Source organism: Terrapene carolina, unplaced genomic scaffold (assembly GCF_002925995.2).
Source record: "Terrapene carolina triunguis isolate 2854851 unplaced genomic scaffold, T_m_triunguis-2.0 Scaffold138, whole genome shotgun sequence".
Taxonomy (NCBI): domain Eukaryota; kingdom Metazoa; phylum Chordata; order Testudines; family Emydidae; genus Terrapene; species Terrapene triunguis.
The window spans coordinates 4074303-4099729 of record NW_020664489.1 but is presented as its reverse complement, the minus strand read 5'-3'; the positions used below and the strand labels follow the sequence as shown (position 1 = coordinate 4099729).

The following is a 25427-nucleotide window of genomic DNA, read 5'->3' as shown; positions in this document are numbered from 1 at the left end:
CTTCTAACTCTCCCCAATGTTCATGCATTTCGACCCCTTCCATTTAGTCTCTTGTATACAGGCAACATTCACTCTTCTTCTCAAAGACTCAACTACTTCTCTTGATTTCCCAGTCATTGTTCCCACATTCAGGGAAACCAAACTTAGTTCTTAGGTTTGCTTCTTTAGCTGCATGCGCCAAAATACAGTAGCCTTTTCCCATTTTCCACAGCCATCAGGTAAAGCAGTCACACGTCGTTTCTGGGGGATGCCCTAACATTGTACTTCCTGAAGACAAAGGCCCAGAGGCATGTGTGACTGACAACTTTTACAAACTGGCTGGCCAGGCCTGATATTGTTCTTGGTTTAAAATCTGAGTCCTTTCTCCTAGGTGGACTACTTAGCACAGCTAAGGAGTGCCATCTGCCCAGAGCAAAAATATACAGCCTCACAGCTAACTCGCACTATTTGCCTTCCTATAGCAGAGCTATTCTTAATAGAGTGGTGGGGGGGGGGGGAGGGCAGATGACAGGTGGGTGTCTGGCACCTTATAACCAGATCACATGTATGTAAGAGTAATATTTTACCAACAAGGCAGTCCATTGATCAGCTACCATCCTCCTGTTAAGTGGGAAGGTTTTACTTTTAGATCACAAATCTGCTATTGCAGCATTAGTCCTTATTTAAGTCTGTATTTTTGGTTTGTAAGTCTGTATTTCCTTTCCAATGTGCTTGTGGCAAGATATGTTTGTCATTTTATGCAGCGTTTTAGAATCAAAAACATACTCCTCTTGGGTCTATACAGGGGTTTATATAATCAGCTTTAATACACTGATAGAGCGAATGTCTTGTGGTCTCCCACTCTCATCCAGGCACATAACATACCTGCGGTAAGCACACCAAATCTTTACACGGAAAAACATGGTACTCACACTTGTATTTTCAATCCTCAGGGCAGACTTTGAAGAAGCAGGACACAAATCCAAACTAGTTATGAGTTCTATACTTAGATTTCACCTACCAAGTATCAAGTGCGAACTCCTCAAGCACTATAACAGTCTTAAGATGGAGTCACAGACAGTCCCCTTGGGTACTCCGGTCTATCTTGCCACCAAAGTAAGTCTGCCTTTGTGACAGATGCTCCCTTATACCAAAAAACATAGCAATATTCAGGTTAATCCGAGTCTCAAAGGACCTGTCACTTACGCCAGGTCAATTGCACCTCAGATCCTACATCAAAGACAATTCTTGTAGCCAATCCTATAATAAATTAACTAAAGATTTATTAACTAAGAAATAGACATGGGAGTTATTTACAAGGTTAAAGCAGGTAAACACACATACGAGTTACAGTTTTAGTTCCCAAAGGTAACAGACATTGCTGTAATATGCAAGCTCTATAAGTCTTCTAGGATTAACCTAGGCCTAGCACTGGGGATCTTTTGCTTATGCTTAGTAATCCTGGCTCCTCAAAGTCCAAGCGGCATAAAGATCCAGTTTCTTATCAGGATTTTTTTAGGGCTGTCAATCACAGTTAACTCACAAGATTAACAAAAAATTTAATCGCAATTAAAAAAATTAATCGTGATTAATTGCAGTTTTAATCTCACTGTTAAACAACTGAAATGTATTAAATATTTTGGATGTTTTTCTACATTTTTATATATATATATTTTCTGTGCTGTAATTGAAATCAAAGTGTATATTATTTTTTATTATAAATATTTGCCCTGTAAAAATGATAAACAAAAGAAACTGTATTTTTCAATTCACCTCATACAAGTACTGTAGTGCAATCTCTTTGTCATGAAAGTGCAACTTAGAAATGTAGATTTTGTTTGTTACATAACTGCACTCAAAAACAAAACAATATAAAACTTCAGAGGCTACAAGTCCACTCAGTCCAACTTCTTGTTCAGCCAGTCGCTAAGACAAACAATTGTGCCCTCTTCTTATTTACAATGTTACCTGAAAGTGAGAACAGGTTTTTGCATGGCACTTTTGTAGCCGGCATTGCAAGGTATTTATGTGCCAGATATGCTAAACATTTGTATGTCCATTCATGCTTCGGCCACCATTCCAGAGGACATGCTTCCATACTGATGACGCTCATTAAAAAAAAAAATTGTTAATTAAATTTGTGACTGAACTCCTTGGGGGAGAATTGTATGTCCCCTGCTCTGTGTTTTACCTGCATTGCCATATATTTCATGTTATAGCCGTCTCGGATGATGACCTAGCACATGTTGTTCATTTTAAGAACACTTTTGCTGCAGTTTTGACAAAACACAAAGAAGGTACCAATGTGAGACTTCTAAAGATAGCAACAGCACTCAACCCAAGGTTTAAGAATCTGAAGTGCCTTCCAAAATCTGAGAGGGACAAGGTGTGGAGCGTGCTTTCAGAAGTCTTAAAATAGCAAAAATCCAATGCGGAAACTACAGAACACGAACCATCAAAAAAGAAAATCAACCTTCTGCTGGTGGCATCTGACTCAGATAATGAAAATGAACATGCATCGGTCCACACTGCTTTGGATGGTTATCGAGCAGAACCCGTCATCAGCATGGACACGTCCCCTGGAATGGTGGTTGAAGCATGAAGGGAAATATGAATCTTTAGCACATCTGGCACGTAAATATCTTGCGACGCTGGTTACAACGGTGCCATCAGAACGCCTGTTCTCACTTTCAGGTGACATTGTAAACAAGAAGCGGACAGCATTATCTCCTGCAAATGTAAACAAACTTGTTTGTCTGAGCGATTGGCTGAATAAGGAGGAGGACTGAGTGGACTTGTAGGCTCTAAAACTTTTACATGGTTTTATTTTTGAATGCAGTATTTTTTGTACATAATTCTACATTTGTAAATTCAACTTTCATGACAAAGATTGCACTACAGTACTTGTATTGGGTGAATTGAAAAATGCTATTTCTTTTGTTGTTTTTTTTACAGTGCAAATACTTGTAATCCAACATAATATAAAGTGAGCTCTATACAGTTTGCATTCTGTGTTGTAATTGAAACCAATATATTTGAAAATGTAGAAAACATCCAAAAATATTTAAATAAATGGTATTCTTGTTTAACAGTGCGATTAATCGTGATTAATTTTTTTAATCACTTGACAGCCCTAGAATTTTTATTCCCTTCCCTCAGAGTTCAAGCTGATGGGATGAGTCCGCATGTACATCTCCACTTCATGGGTGCGGGGAGGTGGGGGGAGGGGGGGGGGAAGAGAAAGGGGAAAGTCTTTGTTCCTTGATGTTTCACAATAGCCCATTTGGTTTCAGTGGGCAGAACCTAACACCTTCTGTAGGAAGCTATTCATTTTACATTAATGCTTCTTTCCTGCTTGATGACTTACACAATTGCAGAGGTTTACAATGCAAACACTCAATATAATCTTATAACATGGGGGTACAAAGGTTATAAGTGAGATTACTACATGCAGTATCCTACAAGCATTTCATAAAGTCTAAACAATAAACACATTATTATAAACTTAACATCTATTTTAACAATGCTAACACACAGGGGAGCCAGACTGGTTTCCAGCTATGCATTGGTCAGTGAGACCTAGGGACCTTGGCAGAAGCTGGCACCTGGTCTGCCAGTGTCAGGAGGGGGATACCGATGACAGTTGTACTGGCTTCCTCAATTTCATCTCCTCTCCCAGCTGTTCCGTTTATTTTCCCTGCATTTCTCTGCCCTTGCGTCTCTGCCTTCTGGTCACCTTCTTCCCCCGACATGTACTTCCCTTCCTGGATTTGCTGCCAAGTCACCTAGCCACTTTCTCCCCAGACACTATCTAGATGCCTCATTCTCTTTCAGGTGCATTCCCCTCATGCTGGTGGCTACTGTTTCTTCTCTATAACATGTGCCCACAGTACAAACAGGTCTGATGGCTTCTTGTTCCCAGTTACTTTTACAGGCTCTAAAGCTTGGCTATCAAGAACATGGACACGGAATCACATGGCAACAAGGAGAGCCAACTCCATGAGACCAATCAGTTTTTCAGGGAAAAACAACATATTCCATCGCCAGACAGCAGTCCAAAATTTGAAACTGCTGCCCTATACACATACAAATAAATGCCACTTCCCCATGAAATTCTTACGGAAACTACTGTTACTGGCATCGTAATGAATTATCAAGGACTGACTTTGGTGAACATCTGTTGAATCATCCACCAAAACATGATTTCTCTTCTTTAACTCTAAAATAATGAGAGTTTAAAATTACACATCACAGATGTTAATCCATAAACCTGCCTGAACAATCCTGTTTTAAAATGTTTAGGCACAGTTTGCTAAGTGATTACTACTAAAGTGGCAAGTGTCTGCACCACAGAAGACATAGCACATAAATGCTTTTGTAGAGTAAGGCTACGTCTACACTAGACATCTTACAGCGGCATAGCTGTAGGGGTGCAGCTGCGCCGCTGTAAAATCTCTCCAGTAGCTGCTCTATGCCGACGGGAGAGACCTCTCCTGTTGACATAATCAAACCACCCTTAACAAGCAGCGATAGTTATGTCAGCGGGAGAAGCTCTCCTGCCAACACAGCGCTGTGCACACTACCACTTATGCCGGCGAAACTTATGTCACTCGGGGGGTGCTTTTTTCACACCCCTGATTGACATAAGTTTTGCCGACATAAGTGGGAGTGCAGACATGGCCTAATTCTCCTTGTTCCCCACTGTATTTGGTAGACTTTTAGCACATAACTGTTAGCTGCTTTCTGCTGCCACTATTTCAAGAGACAGCATTTTGATTTAAATTAGCAGTACGTAATGCCAAGTAACATTTCACAATTTCAGCAGTTGGCATTAGGGAAGTTGCTCCTTTATAAGCTATACTATAACTATAAGCATTTCTGAACATTTATCAACATAACATTCAGGCACCAGCCTATTATCACTCCACTTCCTGATGTAGAAGCACCAACTACATAAAAGGCAGGGAGACTAAAATGTTAGGGGGAAAAGCAAGGCAATTCTGATTTAATCCCTGATTCAGGATACTTGACTCCTTAACGCACTCTTGTACACCCAAATAACTGCAGTAAGTTGGAGAAGTGCAATATGAAATGAGTATGCACAACTGTTCTAGAAGTACTATTGTAGGTTTTAAGCAAACTAATTTAACAAATGGATTTTACAGAAACAATTTGAATGGAACGATGTCCTCATTTTTGAGACACTGACAACATGGCTTAGCTGGTGGTCTCTGGGCTATAAAATCATGATCTGAAGTTTACCTTATTAGGACTTACCAAATGCTGAGAAATCAGTGCTAGGTTAAGTGCTAACAATCAATGCCATTCTACCAAAAATCACCATGTTGTGTCACAGTTGTTTGCCAAAGTCAGGATCAAGACCTACGCTAAAAACACAACACAGAACCCACATTTTTCCTCTGCAACCTAGCAATAAAACTGTGTAATAAGACAAAGATGGCAGAGAACTATTCACTAACTCAGTGGATTTTGGGGAGCGGAGGAGATCTTAGAGGTTGCTTCAAATGGGCTATTAAACAGAGGCCCTTTTCTCGCATCTCTAATGACTAAAGTGAAAAGGGTGCATGACAGAGGTCAGGATAATCACAGGATCCTAGCCCATATGAATGAAGGCAGACAAAGTGCTAGTGTATTGAGAACAGGGATGGGAGGTGAAATCCTCAATTCTCATTCCAGCTCCCCTACTGACCACTTGCATGACCTTGGGCAAATCATTTAACCTCATAGTCCTTATCTGTAAAAAGATAAGGTATATGAAGATGAGCGTTTTTACAGCATTTTACATTTTCAAAATTCTGTGCAGTATTATCATGTTGTAACGCTGGTAAACCAGGTGCCAGCTCTTGCCAAAGCTTTAGGCCTCAGCTGGGCACTGACAAATTCATTGCTGGAAACCAGTCTCTTTCACCTGTGTGTTAGTATGGTTAAGATAGGTATTAGACTTATAACAATCTGTTTAGTATTTAGACTTTATGAAATGCTTCTAAACTGCTGCATGCATTAATCTCACTTATAATTTCTTTATCACATGCTATCAGCTAATATTTAATATTTTGCTTTATAATTAAAAAATGTTTGCCCTGAAACTGTCAGTGTTTCAGAAGGGATCGTCTCTTGCCCATCAAAAACTAAATGGGCTATTGTGGGACATCAAAATACGAAGACATTGCTAATTGCCCCTCCACATGCTTGAATTCTGGAAGAAGGAAATAAAGATAATGAACAAGAAAAGTTTTCATCTCTTGGGCTGTTTGGACTTTCACAGAGCTGGAGCTACAAAACAGAAGCCAAGATCCCCAGGTTAGCCCTAAAAGACATTCAGTGCTGTCAGATTGCTACAACTCTCACCTTTCAGAACCCCAGTCTGCCACTCATTTGTGTATATAAACCTGCCTGCTTTAACCTGTAAATAACTCTCTCATTTCTTTTTCCTAGTTAATAGATCATTAGTTAGTTTACTATAGGATTGGCTACACGCATTGTCTGTGATGTGAGATCTGAAGTACAAATTGACCTAGGAGATACCTGATCTCTTGGGACTGGAAGCAACCTGAATCTTTTGTGATCTTTCGTGGATAGCAACCATCTATTGCTAAGTCCAGCAGAAGCAGAAGCTCCTAAATGCCTTATTGTCCAATGACTGAGTATAGGAATCCACCTAATATGAAACAGACATGATACTCTAAATCATATTTAATGTCAAGTGTTTTAGGCTGTACTATTTAAATGGGTGTTAGTGCCATAAATGTCAAGACAACCTGGACACGATCTGCTGTCCTTATTACTAACATTTCTGATTGAAATTTCAATCATTTAGATTCAATTAAAAGCCACTTCAGCTTTCACTGTTGCCATAACTGACCTGGTTCTCAAACATCCCTTGGGACGAGGTGCAGGGCAACAGCAGCTGAGCCAGCACTCTGATCACTGCTACTCCAATTAGTTGCCCTGGAGCACACCTGACTATGGGAACTGCACCCAGTTGATAGATCAGGATGGGCTGGAGGGAATTAAAGGCTAATTAACTCATTAGCCCAGATCACACAAAAGGTACAGGAACAAAGTGCAAACAGAGAGCGAGAGAGAGAGAGAAGCAGGGTTGTAGAGTCAGAACAACAAGAGATCTGATCTCTCCTCTCCATGGCTCAGGAGCTGAGGGCTGCATGGTACTATTGATATGATGTTGCATAGTCTGTAAAGAAAGAGCAAAAGAACACTCTAAATAAAATGCAAGTTTTATACCAAAAGGTGGTCTCTGAGCTGTTTGTGGACTATGAAGTAGGCAGGAGAGGAGTTGGCCCTGCCACACACACACACACCTATTGAAAAGTCTACTCCAGCCTATTTTCTAATCCTAAAACTAATACAGCTCAATTCTGTGTATCAAGGTGAAGTGCTGCTGCTCTTTTCCATCTGTCCTTGAAATAGAGTTTAGTCATTTCCAACTGAAGTGGTCAGGTACTTTCTGCTGCTTACAAACCACTAGTTGTAAATGAACTAAACTAACATACTGTAAATCAGACGTAAGCAAATCAAAGAGGTTAAAAACCAACAAGCTAATAAAAATATGTTGCCACCTAAATCATGACGATGCAAGGCTGTACTCGAGACAAACTTTCCGCTTCAGCAATATCTGCATTCTCAAAAGGAAAATATTTGGATCATTGTATATGTAAGTCAGAACTCAACACAAGGAAAATTCTCCTTTAAATATGCTAATATAAGATGGATTCTTACTTACAGTCCCAATCTACTGATTATATCTAACAGGGCACACAAGAGGAGCTGCAAACCTCAAAGATCCCACCATTCATGAAAGTTGGGCTGTAATTTCAACTTTTAGGATTTTGCTTAGACGCAAGATCTTGCATAGACACAAGATCTTGCATATCAGAATTACATACAAGACAATACACTGCACCTTTACTAATAAGAATGCTCAAACTACAGAGCTCAAATATCTATCAAACAGGCAGATTTCAAAATGAAGGCACCAAATGTCACTGTTAATCTTAAATAAGTAATCACAATAAAATTTTAGAAAAATTACTTGTTTAGGACAACCATTTTATGCATTAAACACAGCTTAGTAAGAGACGTAGAGGAGCCATTTGAATCGTAAAAAAAATATCAAAACAAATCATCAGTAACTCAGGCAAGTTGCTCTTCCCTCCTCTGCACAACTGCCCATTTACCTGAGCACCGTAGGAGGCACTACATAGACGACTAGCTCCTCTTGTTGACTATCTATATAAACTTGTAAACAGCCAACACTGTACTATGTGCAGAAGTCCTTAAATAATGCACTGGAACAGGAGACAGAAAACATTGGGGACTGCATTTGAAAGATGATGCAAGAGATACTGAAGCACTTTTACCTAGCAGAGTGCAAAAGGGCCTAGTGCCATTAAAAACATCCTTTTATCCCCCACTCCCACCCCCGAACTGGTTTCAAAACCTTTGCAGGATTCTTACTAGGTTAGAGTATGACAAGAACACTCTATTTTAAAAAAATACTGGCAAGAAGATGGACAGCCCCGATAAGCCCAAGGTCTAAGGGTGCCCCAAAAAAGCAATACAAAACGTAACATTGAAGCATGTCTCTAGACAGAACGTTGCTTACTAAGCGCTTTCAAGTATGGAAGCATCCTCTGACAAATGTTTTTTGAAATGACATCCAATTGTGTTAAATTGGATGTCACAATCTTTCCTGAAAGCAAATGTTGCTTGAACTGAAGTTATTGGAGCTGCATACAAAGAGTTTAATTTTTTATACGCTCGTTTTCATTTAATTTTCAGAATACACATGCGGTTTGTTGTCGAGGTTGAAGAAGCTTGTGACTTTTGTTGACAGGTCTTGTTTCCAATTGCTTTAAATAAAATTATTTTCCCATTATGTTGCAGGTTCTTGGAGCACTTTGTTTTGTTTGTATCCAACCCTATACCAGCTTACTTCACTTTTACAGCACCCAGTGGATTGTGTTGCATATCACAACTCGAAATAACCAGGAACCCTCTATTTCTAACCTATATGGGAAAGAGCTGAGGCAGCAAGGATAATAATTGATGGTATACATTTGTCACGGTGTTAAACTTCAGTTAAGATGTACATGAAAAATATTTCTGTGTTCAGTTTGCTACAAAGTTAACATTGCAATGTGTCTTTAAGGAAACAAAAGCATGCTCGCTTTAAAGATACTGGGCAGTGTTAGAACAGCTTTGCTCTACTATGCATGAACATCTGGGCTGCATCATAGCCACAGAAAGGGGCAAGCGAAGACTCTCTGGTGTGGAAACACAATCCTGCTGCTATCCAAGCACACCCACATGGTGGCCATTTTCTGCCCTTTCATCCAAGGAACAGCTCCTGGAGCAGCCAAATGCCTCTGACTGGTATGACAGCCAAAGAACTGAAGATGTTTCTAGAAACAACCAACAAAGGATGCTTGAGTTGGTATGAGAAAATATCTGAATGCAATGATTGATCAAAGTCTGACTGAAAGTAGAGCAACAGAAGGAAACCCCTTTGGGTCCAGACAGTAGTAGAAGTAATCATATTTAGTCAAAGTTGTGACAAATGCTTCTGATCCATCTGCACTGTAGCATGCTTTCTTTTTGCCTATGTGCAGAGAAGAAAATATTAGAGAACTGTGTTTCAAGTTTGGTACCTATTAAGGCTAAAACATGGCTCCTTAATGTGTTTTCTATGGCAAATCAATGTTCAAACAAGCAGTTACTTGGTGTTTTTTGGAGTCAATTCCCAACAAGATTAGTTACAAGAAGGCTTATCCCTATCTGTCATTTTCCGTGCTTTTGTAAATTTAAGCCTGCAGATGTTCAAGTCACAATATTCCAGTGTAGAATGTTTATTGTATCTGCAGGGGGTGGGGAAATTCTAGTGTATGTCTGTCCTTGAATTACAAACCAAGCTAACTAGTTGAGACAGGATCACATGGTCTGAAACAGTTTTCCATATTGTCCTCCTAGAGGATCAACAATTTATGATCCCATATCCTAAAATGCAAAATCCATAGCACAGGACAAGCCAGACAATGTATCACCTTTATGACTAGATGACCCTATCACTGAAGGATAAGCAAAGAAGAAAATAAAACTACTTCAGGCTCTATCCTTGTTCTCAACTACATGGTCCTGCAGTGCTTTTAAAAAAACTACAACTCCTGCATTTGCAAGCACAACAGCTGATTTCACAAAATCAGAATATAAAAAGGAAGTATCTAGATGTTTTTAAAAATATGAATCTTGCTAAATATTGTTCCACACATTTTAAACAAATAACTTCCATTATGTTATAGCCAACAATTAGATAATACTGCTTATATATTTGATAGTCACTGGATATAGGCTAATTCTGACCTAATTCTGTTGAAGAAATGTTACTCTCCTAAATAAAAACCCTATAGAATACACTCACTCATGCCCGTCACCCCAATTGGGGTATGGCCCGCCAACCACAGATTTCCAGAGTCCTTTATCCTGGGCCATTTGCTCTAGCTGGTTCCAGGTACAACATAACTACCTCAGGATCTTAAACCTAAGTAAAATTCACAAATAAAACAGATCATAACCATGACTTTTTTTAAAAAAAAAGAGCTCAGAAACTTATATCAAACTTTAATATCTACTAAAGTCCTGCCACCTTATCCAAGGTCTCATTTTTTACATGGCAGTACAGAGAAACCTTAGTCCCTGTTTTTATTTGTCACAAAAATAGGAAGGCAGAGTGTATATAAGAGAGAGACAATGAGAATACGGGGAAAGAGTGAAATAGCTACTGAAGCTGTGCTATTAATGGAACTAACATATTTTAGCTATCCTGCTTCAGGATGTCCCCTAACCTTCAATATCAGATTACATAACAGATATCCAATGACAAAGAAAATAAGTCCTAGGAAAGTCACGTACTTCTCCTACTCCACCTTCAGTTTAACTGGGACACAAAATTTCAAAGCAATCCCATTCCCACTGTTTCATAGCCAGCTTTATAACCTATTAGTAATGCCCTAAGCTGGAGACCCAAGGCCAATAGCAATTCCTAGTCTATGTCTAGAACACCCAATAAAATATAAGTAATTTACTTTATAAGCCATTAGCATCAATTTGCTAAGAAAATTAGCAATCAAATCTCTACTACAAATCACTTCTGAAAGATAGCAATGGCAGGGGCTTAAAGGAAAAGCACCTAGAGACAGAGATAAATTACAGAACTTTGAGGCATTATCAGCATATTAGGGATTTGTTGTTTTGTTAAAAACATTTTCCTATTGCTATGTAGTCTCTATTAATCTTATGCACAAAACATGAACACCGATATTAACTGTTTAGAATTTGCTGTTTTTAGTATACTGCAGCTTGAGATAGAATCACTTATGCCTATAGCTACGAGTAGGTCACAGAGACCACGGATTCTGTGATTTTAGGTGATGTCCATGACTTCAGCCCTGGGCGGTGGGGCTCCCATGATTTATTGCTTATTGCCCACATCCTGCCTGTCACTTTTACTAAAAAGCTCCGTGAACAAATCTTAGCCTTACTTATGCCTCACTTACCTTTTTAGCACCACAAATTTCAACTAAAACAAGTCCTACATCTAAAAAAAGGAAAATGGGGTGCTTAGCAGCACTTACAGGCCAATTTTTATGCTATTTGATATTTAAAATGCACCATGACATTTCACTGTTACAAAGTGTCCACCAGTTTTCATTCTATTCTTCTCATGAAAACCCAAACATGCCTCTGTGCCCCCTTAGAGCAAGAGCAAATGGGACAACGGCCCAGTTTTGAAAAAAAAAAAAAAAAAAAAAAATGTATATCACAAGTCCGGGGCAGTGGGACGTATGGTTACCCTCATGATCCTATGCTATTTTTCCCACTAACCCCTGCCTCGTTCCGTGCACCTGCTCGACAGTGCTCATTTAATGAACAGCTATTCAGTATTTTGTTTTCTCCTCATTGTTCAACGAGTGGCACCAGGCCTTATTTACTGCACACTATTCAAACTCTGCTCTGAAGACAGAATTGTTCATTTTCTTATGATACGCATCACTATCGTATGAATGCTTCATGAACAATTTATTTTCACAATACCCTGGTGAGATGAGGGGGCATTATCCCCATTTTACAGATTGGGAACTGAGGCACAGAGATTTAGGTCCATAGTATCCACAAAGTTTTGGTTCCCAATTTATGACACGCAAGACCTGATTTTTCAGAATATTTAGCAAAAAGGTATGTTTACTCTACTAGCACAGACACTTACTATAGCAATAGAAGAGGTTTTTCCATCACTGCAGTAAATCCACCTAGGATGAGGAAGTGGGGGTTATATCAACCTAATTAGTGCCCAGAACACAACATTCTTCACAGACCTGAGTGGTGTAGTTAGGTCAACCTATGTTTTAGGTATAGACCAGGCCTTATATAGCACTTTACATATTCCAATCACAGCTCCCATGACTTCAGTTGCCGCTGAATGCGCTCAGCACTTCTGCAAATGAAACTCTAGGGTAGCAATTTGAGTGCCCAGAAAATGAGGAACACACCATTGACCACCTAGGAAAAAAGTTTCATTTAAATGAATTGCCCAGCATCACATAGGAACTCCAGGGCACAGGCAGGGATAAAATCCAACTCTCCAACGCAGCATTTAACTGCCTTAATGATGACACCACCCTTCCTCTTCCTGAAAACCCCTGCCTCATTTACTACACACCTTCCAATTTCTGCAACAAACCAGGTGGAGTTCCTAGAGACAACAGTCTGATTCATCCCCATTGCAGGTATGTCCTCTGCACTGAATGAGGCAGGTGCCTTGTGGAAAAAACAGTAGGTAAAAAAACTGTAATTAAAGAATTACTGAACGTCAGTCAGGAGACACTACTTTGCTGTCTTCAGATAATTAACTGAAACAAAGTTTATAGTGCTTATGAGGAAAGACTCAGACCAACAATATCTCACCGCTCTACTGTAACAGGAAGGTTTAAGAGGAGATAATTTAACAGCATGAGTTTGCTGGAAGAATTCATGTGGGATTGGTGCTCCATTTCCTGTGTCATGCTGACAGCGTCAATCTAAAATTCCTATCATGCAATATGAGAAATTTTATAGTCCTTGTTTCAACAATACTTATAACTCAAATGTAGCTTCTCAAACTTGTAGATATTTTCATTCTTTAGTTTAATGCTATACAAATTGGGATATTGTTTAAATCTGTTCATAATCTTAAAAATAATTATATACATGCTTTCAAAATCCCTAGAGTTCTGCTATTTTAAGGTAAGGAACTTCACATAACACTTAACCAGAAAGCAAACAAGGCAAAAATTCTACAAATTACTGTAATCATCACTCAATGTATAATTTTAATATCTATTAAATGGACACACAAAAAGCAAACCAAAGATGCATTGTTTGAATCCTTCCATACAATTTCTACAGTACACATTTCTAGATTAAAGAACAAAATAAATCTTCAGTAAGACACTCTTTCTTCTACTGAAAAATATAAGAAACCATTAAATTAAAATGTTATTACTTACAATTTTCCATGATAACCCACTTTAAACAGCATACTACTATATACACCATTCAACACTAAAGTGCACCGTTAGACAAATGTGCTTTGTGCATCTACTTTAACAGACACACACTAGGAAATATTTCAGCGGAAAACAATTTTAATCAAACAGTTAAAATCTTAAAGTTAAGAAATTTTATGCTTTAATTTTTAAGCTTACAATGGTTCATATGCACAGCTCTCAATTACAAACTTGCGTACACACTGTGCTCTTGCTGAACAGCTAGAAAAGGCATATCAAGCCACACAGTGTCATCCTTCAAGGTACATCATTCATCTTAATGCCTTCATTGATCAAAATTCTACCTTGATGTTTCAAGATATCTAGACCCTCAACCTGCCTGGACTTACGAGAAAACAGAAGTTAGCTTCCTTATAGCTGCCTACTGGACACTTTGATCTCACCAAACACAGACATTTATCAGAGGGACAGGAAAACTGTTTCACCACACAATCGTCATTAGCTGGTAGTTTCACGCATGAGTCTTTTCACTGGTGGTCTCTGACCTGGAGTATACTGTAGGTACATCTTCCTTTAAGCTCAGTAACCTTCCAGATACAATGAAGTCGTGTTGTTGATTTGGTTTTTTTGTTTTGTTTTTTTGTATGTTTGTTGTTTGGGGAGCAGAGGGGTTGCCACAGAAACTTTTAGCTCCCGAATGTTCAATTCAGATGAATTGAAACTAAACTACCATTGTGCTAGAGGATGCTCTGTTTCGAAGAATGGTAATATTTGTTTATGTAGTTCACTTACAAAGAACGATTCTCAGAGTACATACATTCAAGGATGCCCACTCGCCTTGGTGCCTCATCCAACTATGTCACAATACCCAATGTGTTATACAGAAAGGAAATATTTGCTTAAAAATGCAAATGCCACACAGAGCAATAAATTGGTGATAAGCACATGCACAAGCAAAATCTGAGTACTTGTGCTTGCAATTCTGTTCACAAACAGCTTCCTATCTCAGATGATAGTAGGACAGGCCTTCAGTGTTTCATCTACTCCAGGTCTAGAAATATTTCCTTAACACACCTACTCATTTGAGAAAAATAAACACTGGGCTAGCAATAAAGAAAAATTTGCCCTTGCTCCTATTTGTATGCAGAAACCAAAATACTTCACAGATGTTACACACAGAGATTATTCAGCTAACATTCTGCACTTGCAACAATACTGTATATAAAATTTTCAGGTTAGAAACATTCACCACACAATCAGTTTATTTAGACTGATGTCACAGTTTATTATGGCAATCATGCCAATAGTGACCACCATAGGTAAAGATGCAAACACTCTCTATTATATCATCTTGTTTTATTATCCTCACAGATTTCTCAATATTCAACTTTGGGATGCTAAGGTTCTATACTTGGTCCATACTGATGGTAGTTTTTGAAAATTCTGAGCTTCAGTTGATTCTGACAATGAAAGGAAAAGAGTGGCATAAAAATAATCTTTCCCCGCTATTTAAACAACGTTAGTCACACTATTTGAATAGAGCTCGGTCAAAAAAAAAGTCTGAGGTGTGAAAGCTGACATGAATGAAGCACTGCTTGAGGCAGACGGTAACCTGACTTTGAAAAACAAAGAGTCATTGTGATTTAACATATCTAAGTCTGTTTGAAAATTATTGACAGTGCCCTCTGACAGAGGCAGGATATCCAATCAGAGGGACCAGCAATCTGATCCAATATGGCACTGAGCTTGACATAATAAAAGGAAACAAATCTCATTTACAGAGGGCTTTTTGTTGGAGTTCAAATATAAACATGCTACTGTGAATCTCTAGTCAGCAGCAAGCTAAGAAGGCATTTTAAACAATACCAATGAACAGTCTTAAAATATTTAAAAACATCTCTGTAGGTGCTGTGTGATTTACCCCAAGAAATCTGCATAAATAAAAAAATTATATATCTATAAAAGGTTACCAAAGAAACCATTGAAGCAAAGCTCACTTGGGAATTCCAGCAACCCCTCATGCAAATACTGTATTCCTTTCAAAACAGTTAGGAGGGGTGAGGGGAGCAAAGCCTGTAAGGATCAAGAAAAGGCTGTCAGGATGTATCCAGTTAAACTCAGGCGGCTAAAAGCTGGGATTGGACAACAGAGGATGGATCACCCGATAAATTGCCCTGTTTTGTTCACTCCCTCTGAAGCATCTGGCACCTGCCATTGTTGGAAGTCAGGATACTGGGCTAGATGGCCCATTGGTCTGACCCAGTATGGCTGTTATGTTCAGTTCTTTGCATATCTTGTAGCAAATTAAATTTAAAGAGATTTAACAACAAGATCAAGCAAGTGTCAAGGTTTTTTTACTCAACTTCACAATCTACTTTTGTACCAGCTACGGTCATACTCAAGTATACATTTTTCACTGCACTTGGCTATGAGCTATTTGGATAGATTTGTCTGAAACTCTTTAATTGCTGAATTATCTTAATTTCATAATGTTATAGTTTCTATAGTCAACAACTAAGAAAATGTGCATGTAATTTCATATTAAAATGGAAAATGGAATCAAGAGTAAATGATGCCAAAATTATGTGTTACACAAATTCTAATACCTTTAGGTAAGAGGAAACCAAATAATTATTGAAGACAAACACATATAAAGGCACTAATATTTTGTGACACGTGTTCAACTTTACACACGTTCGGACTTCTTTTTCCTGGAGGATTTTGAAAGACTGAGACAGTGACTTCACATTAAGTACATTATTATTTAATTTATATTATCACAGAGCTTATGAGTCGAGGACCAGGACCCCATTGTGCTAGATGTGTACAAATACATAACAAGATGACCACCTTGGCCCAAAGAACTTACAATCTAAGTGTAACTCTTACCATGCTTGAAGCGCCACATCAAGACATTATCTTTCAACCAACAACCAAGTAGCACTCCCTTCACAGCCCATGTGCAAAATCTGAGTCACCCGAGAGAGGATGTGTTATGAAGGAATTGCTATCTTTAACCTCTTAAGATCCTACAATCACTCCTTAAGAGGCGTTTTCTGCTCATTTTTCCCCCATCTCACCTTCCAGTTATTTATGTTACCCATATGCAACACTCACAGGCCAATGAACATAAGATTTTATAAGAATTCTCGTCACAGAAGGCAACATTTTAAACTATAAATTTCAGACTAAATGTGTTAAAACAGCTGTTTAGCAAATACAAAACTCAGAATTTGATAACAAATGTTTGAGGAGCAAGCCATAAGGCATATTCCCAGGTTTCATGTACGAGTGCCTATAACCGGCGTGGGTCTTTTGGACACTAATGTGAAAGACTTAAAAAACATTAATTTTTTTGCAAGTAGATAAAACCAAGATATCAACCCTGCTGCAAAGAAAATAACCTCTGCCTTGCTTGAGCTTACATAAACTGACTTATGAATCTTTAATACAAGGACAGTATCAAAAGGTTACATGGAGATTCAAAATGGCTCTCTTCTAATCACTAATACTTTTCAAAACATGTCTCTAGCTAGCATTCTTAAAAATGGAAGCACCTCTTTTTGTCATTTGTCAAATATAACATCCAAAACCACTTCCTACTAAAATACAAATATTTATATAGTCTTCTGTTTAAGCCTGCAAAATTATCCTGGAAATAAGTTGGAAAATTGGCACAATTCCTGGTTAATATGAGCAGAGCTCTCACACCAACTACAGATAAATGTTTGGGTTTTTTAAATGGTAATTCCTTTCCAGGGGTACTGGAATAATTTTTATACTTGGGGTGCTGAGAGCCATTGAATCAAGCTGTAAACCCTGTATATAATGGAAAGCACTTCAAGCCAGGGAGTGCAGCAGCACCGGCAGCACTCCCAACACCCCTAGTTCCAGCATCTACGTTCCTTTCTGCCTGAAGCTGAAATTTTAATTATTGTTTCTGATTTTTTACATGTCAATATGCTCTCTCCTCACATTGCATTTACACTAGAATTCAAAACATTTTGGTAGATACCAAATAAGCAGAAAACTAAATAAAGTAGGCAGGAAAATCCTACTGATGGAGGGGATTGCCCAGAGATAGGCAGTGGGGCCCGGAAGCAGCACACTGACAAGAAGCTGAATACTATAGTCTTCCCCCAACCTCATTCCATTATTCCCCATTAACATCTCCCAGGTATATAAATATCTCCAACTACTTTTTCCTAACAACCCTGAAGGAGGTGGGGGTGGGGAGGGAACATTACACTCAAGCCTACAAGCTGTGTAACTCCAGTCCCCACTCTGCCTGAGCCTTTTAGTGGGGAAACAAAGCTGGTCACAGGAGTACACTACTCTGCCCGATACACAGATATCCAAGCCATGGGCAGCCGGTGAACCAGTCGTTGGGGAAGGCTGGCAGCCGGTCCCTCCCCTTCTACCCAAGGCCCCATCCCTCGCCCTCGCCTCCCTTTATGTCCCCCCCCCCCCCGGGGCCCCGAGCCCCCCCCCCCCCCACCCCCCCCCCCCCCCCCCCCCCAACACCTTAGTCCTGGGCCACCCAAGTGCCCCCAACCCCAGAGCTCTAGGCAGGTCCCCAACCCCAGCTCCAGAGCACCCCAGCCCCAGAACTCTGGACAGGTCCCCAACCCTCAGCCCTGAAGCTCCGGCCAGTGTGGCTGCAGCACCCCCCAGCCCCGGGCAGCAAAAAGATTCCCATAAAAGTTAGATGCTGGAGTACAAACCTGGTACTGTACAACTGCCCAGGATTTCAAAGCAATGTGACATGTCACTTCTTTAATAGCCTGTTTTCCAAGTAATATGCTCACAAAAAAAGTGCAACAATTTTCAGCATGTTTTTTCAAAAAATGTAATTCACAGGCTGACTGGACAGTGTAAATTTAAAACAAATGCTTTCCACGGTATGTGAAGATAAAGATTCAATGAAAGGTAGTTAGACACCTAAAAATAACTAATTTTGCTTAATAGAAGGATCTCTTTATAAATATATCTAAGTAAAAAACACTACCCCACCAAGTTGCCGTGAAATGTAGTCATTTAAATTTAGCTTTTTGTAGTAAAGAAACTAATGGATCACTATGTGAAAAGATACATTATCAAGCGTAACTTTTTCTACACAAGCATTTTTCATAAATATCTCCACTATATTTAATAGAACACCATATTTAAAAAATGCTACATTTGTCAGAATATCAAGAAAGAGGGACACGGAGGTGTCAAGCCATAAACACTTGCCACAGAAATGAAAGATCTAGATGAACACTTTTAATAAACCTTTATAACTGTTTTACAAGAAGTGTTCTCTTTGTTACTGGATTAACTCCCAATAGCAAAGGTCTCATTAAAAGAAAAATTCATGGTGTGAAGGATACATTATTGTAAAGAACATTTGTAATGATTTGTATTATGAAGTGATGCATAATGAATTACAATGAGGTTTCAAGCTCCATAAACTGTAAAACCTCATCAATTTAGTTAAAGTTATGACTGTGTCTGCTGCTACTTTTAGGAAAGTACAAGAAAATCGGTAAGTGTAAAGACTTAAAACTGTTAAATTTCTCAGATATCTAAGTTATGAATAATATAACATAGGCCATCCATGAGGCGGGATACTGTTCATTTTATATATAAACAGTAATATAAATCATGTAATTTCAATTAAGGCCAATTCTGTCCTCTGATACAGGTGAGCAACTCATTTGATATCAAATGAGCATTGTGTAGGGGCAGAATTTTGTTCTTACTCGATTCTCTTATGTAGGCTGTATTAACTTAAAATGAGATTCATGAGGTTCACACCAAAACGCACTTACCAATACTGCAAGATCTTTAGCTTCCAAGCCAAAAATGTTCTGCCGTTTCACAGTCAGCAAATCAAGATCTCTAAAGTCGTCATCGTCATCCTCGAGGAAATTAATGGATTCTGCTTTTGGAACCTTGTTTATTGAAGGAACTTCTTCCTCTTCAGATAATTCCTCTGACTCATCGCTCTCTTTGTCAATGACTTTGCTGGGGAGTTCTTTTTCCTCTGGTTCTTCTTTTCTCCCCTCTCCTTTCATTCTTTGAACAGTAGATATCTTTTCTTTAAAATGAGTTACTCTTTCCTCCACCTCTTCATTGCTTGCTAAGGAGCATGCATCTTCACACTGCCCTGTCCCCTTTGGGTGGCTTTTTCCTTCCAGTGACTCATTCACAGACAATTGTTTCTGGGCTTTCTGAAGAAATCTAACCCGAGGTGCCACTGCAAGGCCAAGGGAGCTAAAGCATGGGATTAAAAATAATAAAAAATTAATCTGAAACTGAAAACCATTCTACTAAGTTAGAAATGATCAGCAGGGGTCTGCGTATAATTTTGATAATGTTTTTTGTTTAATGTATTTTGACTGGAGTACGTACAAACTAGAATCTCTTGATTTTTATTTATTTTTTTAATTTATACACACACACACACACACACACACACACACACAACTGGAGAGTCAAACTGTTGGAAAAATGCAAGCCAACAAATACGGGGGAAAACAACTGGAAACATAAGGAGCTCATTAGGAGGACAATGCTGAGAAAACAGTACTCCCAAAAGAAACCCAGAGTGACAGCAAATGGCAAATTAAATTACATTTACAGTATAATATGATGGCATAAATGACAATGCAATTTAGTACTGCAGAGGGAAAAGATTCATGTCACACACCAAGGAAACAATGGTATTCGTCATTGCTGAGACTGTGCCTAAAATACTGTGCACAGTTCTTTGTACCTTGGTACCAAAAAGACATGGAAGAAATTCAGAGAAGAGTAACAAAAATGATTAAGGCTAAAACTACACAAGAGATTTTACACACGTCCATACATGTGGTTGTGCTTTAACCCACCTATTGTGTGCATCTAAACCCCAGAAGCACGTATCCGAAGGCAAGTAGAGGACGAGTAACCTAGCATGTCGAAGGGGTGTAGGGAAGTACACGCTTTAGGCTATGGTACAGTATGTGCCAGTGTGTATTGGGAAAAGGGGCACCAACCTGAGTTTTAATACTCCACCCCACCCCCATTCCCACAATACAGTGAAGCCTTTCCTGCCTGACACTTACTTACACAATATTAAACTTTTCTATGAGAAAAATGCCTATAGTTGCCACAAGGAAATTATTTGATTTCTGGTTAAATAATCAGAGCCTGTTACCAGCAACAGGTTAAAACCCGTAAAAGGAAATGGAAAAGGTTAACAAAAGAAATAGAGTATTCTAAGGCCCATGGCCAAATTTAAAATGAATAAAGAATTTTTATGCAGATTTTAATTTCTTTAAATCATTTCTTGTAACAGCTTTCTGGTGGTGAGAGCAGAACTTGTCAAATGCAAGATTCTCAGGAGCTGAATTAACCAACTCAGTAGTTTTACTAGTTATTTCTGCTTTTTAAAGTAAAACCAAGTCTCCATTCCCCCAAGGCGGCCCCATTCTACATGGCTAATGAAGCATCTCTAACTTTAAGTGGCCCCATATTTTTTAAAACTCAACCTGGACATGGTTCATCCGATCTTCTATCCACCTGCACCCACACTTATCTGTTCTATTCCTACAACCTAGGACAATTCTGACCCTTCCGTACACAATCTGGAGTAGGATGCAGAGAAAGAGAAGTTACTTACCTCACTGTAACTGGAGTTCTTAGAGATGTGTGGTCCCTATCTGTATGACATTGCAGGTATGTAAGTGCTCCATGTACCAGAGACCAGAGAACTTTTGCAAGCAGTTGGTCTACACCTGAGTCCAAGGGTGGGTGACATGCGCTGATTGCCACCAGGTAAACACACATTGAACTAAGGGAAAGATCCACCTTGAGACTAAGGTTACGTCTACACTACTGCAGGATCGACGCTGCGGCGATCAATGTACCACTGGTCAATTTAGCGGGTCTAGTGAAGACCTGGGAATGAGAGGAGTAAGCTAAATCGACAGGAGAGCGTCTCCCGAGCGCAGTGTAGACACCGCAGTAAATCAACCTAAGCTATGTCGACTCCAACTACGTTATTCACGTAGTTGGCGTTGCGTAACTTAGGTTGACTTACCACAGTAGTGTAGACATAGCCTAAGAAGATAGTCTAAAATAACGGGAATATCTGCTATCTATATTATTTTGCTGGGCCCAGAGAGAGAACTGTTTCCACTTGGCTAGGTAACATTTTCCAGACGTCCTTTCTATTATTAAGAATGGTTTGCACAGCTTCAGAGCATGAATGTTCTAGGCTTGATGCCCATCCAAATACCAAGCAGTGAGATGAAGCACCTCCAGGCTAGGATGCCTGAGTCTACCATATTCCTGGGTCAACAGGTGCAGTAATGGCCGAATGCTGACAGATGGATGCGATGACATTTGTAGGAGGCTTGGAAACCAGACTGTCTGAGCCATTTGGGAGTGATGAAAATGACTTGTTCCCGGTCCTGTTGAATCCTCAGTAGAACCCAAGATAGTAGCAGGATGAGAGGGGAGGCACAGCTCAAGGCAGTAAAAGTATTGCCTCTGGAATGCTTTCTTTGAGCTACCCTGGAGTAGTTTATTTGCATTTCCTCTTTGCCTGAGAGGAAACAGGTTCCAATCGGGGGTTCCCCACTGAGTTAAAATGCTGTGCACCATGAATCATGCCACTCCCACTCCTGATAGATGGCAAAAGGTCTGCTGCGACTGTCTGCCAATGAATTTTGAGTTCCTGGAGGGTACACTGTCAATAGGGTGATGTGGTTCTCGATACACCAGTACTATAAAGTGACAGCTTCTATACACAGATTTTGTAGAATATGGTCATTAAATTTTGACATATCTACTGGTTTGGAGACAAGAATCAGGCCAAAGAGAAAAGGTTACAACTGAGGCCAGGAGGTGGTAAGAAAGAACTGGGGAGGCTGCTGGTCAGCCCTGCCCCTTATACCTTCAGTGTTTGGCATAGGCCCAGGCATGGACCTACAGACACTGCTTGCAAAAATTCTCTGGTCTCAGATGCACGAAGCACATTTGCACCCATAGTGGAATACATATACAGACAAGCACTTGAAGAAAAGTTGCTGTTTCAATGTCTTGCATCATCCATCAAACTCTCTCCACTTTTCTGTTTGAATCACTTTAAATGTCTACTTAAAGCTTTCCTGAGCACCTTACCAATATAACCACAAGAATAAGTGTTTTATCATTTAAGACACTTCTGTATATAAAGTATGCTATGATGTGTCACCATCATGAACCCTTCACAACAGTATTACCTAGCTTTGGGGCTCAGGAACCCAACCAATCAACATGCACATTCATGCCTATAGTCTCTAAGCACACACAGAGGACAAACTAGCCAAAAACACAAATATTACAAAGTGTTCAGAACTGAGAGTTTAATTTTCCAAGTGTATAGACAGTATGTACTAAAAGTCCCTTATCTTTCCCCCCACAAAAATACAGTCCAGCCAAAACTTCCCTTCTGTCAAACGATGAAATTTACTGAATGCCCCTTCCCTTTTGGTTAGTAGGGCATTCAGTACTTATTGGCGAAGTAAATACATTTCGCATTTTTTTCCTTTGTGGGCCATTAACAACACCTGAATTTCCCCACAAACTCTGAAAATGCCTGCCAGTTTGTAGGACCATTAAATATTTTATACTGCCTGATCTTCTGTATTCTCAATCTCAGTACATTCAAGATTATATATTACATATATACACATTCTTCCAGGAGCAATTAGCAGCAATGGGATTTGAGCGAGGCATTTCAGAGAAAAAGGGAAAGAATGATAATTTGAGGGAAGTTTCCGTTCAGTACCTTGTGCACATTCACCAAAGACCCATTAGTAAAAGGATTTATATGCAACATACTTGTGATATTAAAGGAAACAATTATCTATCTTAAAATAATTTTAGCATTTGACTATTAATTGACTTGCAAACAAAAGTGAACTCTACAAATTAATTTATTGGCTAAGTGGAACAGAAATGGTGAAATGAAACAGATTTAACACAACAGCAGTAGTCCCTAGCAGCCTAAATCAGGATTAGGGCCCCATTATAATAGGCACTGTACAACATAAATGAAGCCATGATTCCCGCCTCAAAGAGCTTACAAACTTCTGAGTGAATAAGTCAGCCAATCAGTTGTAAATCCTAAACAAATGCTAATTTTGCAGAGAACTTTTCCCATTTTCCTAACAACATCTTTGCCACACAAGTGTGATTTCAACTTTAGGTAAAGTCCTGAGAGTGCTAACTTACTCTACTGCTATATATTGTACCATATAAGTAATCAATTTTCATGTTTGCAGTTTTGCCAAATATCATGATTTCATCATGAGTCTCATTATATCTGGTGTTTTTCTTAAGGCCCCAAGATACTAGAATCCAGGATTGAAAATCTAAACTTTCATTTTAAAAAAATGAAGTTTCCAACCCTCACAGCTATAGAGAAAAGATTAAAAATGAGGAGTGCATCCTGCTCAGAAAGTGGAAGGGAAATTAAATGAACTATTTTTTTTTTAAATCTCAATATTTTGGGGGCTGTGTCATGATTTTTGAGGTTGACAATACCGTTTTTGTAATTCAACAAATAGTATGTACGTGGTTTCTGATCTGGGACCAGGACCTAGTGTCACTGTCACCTGCAAGTGATAAAATTGGTTACCAATTCAAGCACTGGTAATTTTTTTGTAAGGCATTTAACAACTCTACTGAAGTTAGATGCTAGTTATTTGGATCCACATGACTTTTGAATTATTAGAATAACCAAACCCCTCCACTCAGACTTCCTTCTGAGCTGCAGATTATCCCCCTCTATATCTCAACTTCACACAAGTTAAAATTACTGAAATGACTATTTACAAGTAGCTTATTTTTTAGCCAAAAGGAGGCTACAATACTTGTAACAATAAATACGTCTCTTACTTAGGCCTGGTCTACACTAGGCTTTTATGTCGAATTTAGCGCCGTTACATCGAATTAACCCTGCACCCGTCCACACCACGAAGCTATTTAGTTCGACAGAGCTCTCTTAAATTCGACTTCTGTACTCCTCCCCAACGAGAGGAGTAGCGCTAAATTCGAAATGGCCATATCGAATTAGGCTAGGTGTGGATGGAAATCGACACTAATAGCTCCGGGAGCTATCCCACAGTGCACCACTCTGTTGACGCTCTGGACAGCGGTCCGAGCTCGGATGCTCTGACCAGCCACACAGGAAAAGCCCCGGGAAAATTTGAATTCCCTTTCCTGTCTGGGCAGTTTGAATCTCATTTCCTGTTTGGACATCGTGGCGAGCTCAGCAGCACTGGCAACGATGCAGAGCTCTCCAGCAGAGGTGACCATGCAATCCCAGAATAGAAAGAGGGCCCCAGCATGGACTGATCGGGAAGTCTTGGATCTCATCGCTGTGTGGGGCGATGAGTCCGTGCTTTCAGAGCTGCGCTCCAAAAGAAGGAATGCTAAGATCTACGAGAAGATCTCTAAAGCCATGGCAGAGAGAGGATACAGCCGGGATGCAACGCAGTGCCGCGTGAAAATCAAGGACCTGAGACAAGGCTACCAAAAAACCAAAGAGGCAAACGGACGATCCGGATCCCAGCCCCACACATCCCGTTTCTACGAGGCACTGCATTCCATCCTAGGTGCGGCCGCCACCACTACCCCACCACTGACCGTGGACTCTGAGGATGGGATATTGTCCGCGGCCGGTTCCTCGTCGGACATGTTAGCGGACGGGGAAGATGAAGAAGGAGATGAGGAGGACGAGGCAGTCGACAGCGCTGGCACCGCTGATTTCCCCGACAGCCAGGAGCTCTTCATCACCCTTACCGAGATCCCCTACCAACCGTCCCCAGCCGTTAGCCCGGACACAGAATC

The 25427-nt window shown here is 39.6% G+C and overlaps 1 protein-coding gene across 1 annotated transcript in view; it reads right to left on the bottom strand.

Annotated features, from left to right (window-relative positions):
* DDX10 (DEAD-box helicase 10) overlaps positions 1-25427 on the bottom strand; it is a 339719-nt gene that overhangs the window by 235670 nt on the left and 78622 nt on the right. Inside the window, exon 13 of the mRNA XM_026653416.2 lies at positions 19373-19817. Within this exon, the coding sequence (XP_026509201.1) occupies positions 19373-19817 (445 nt within the window). The remainder of the gene's footprint in view (positions 1-19372; positions 19818-25427) is intronic.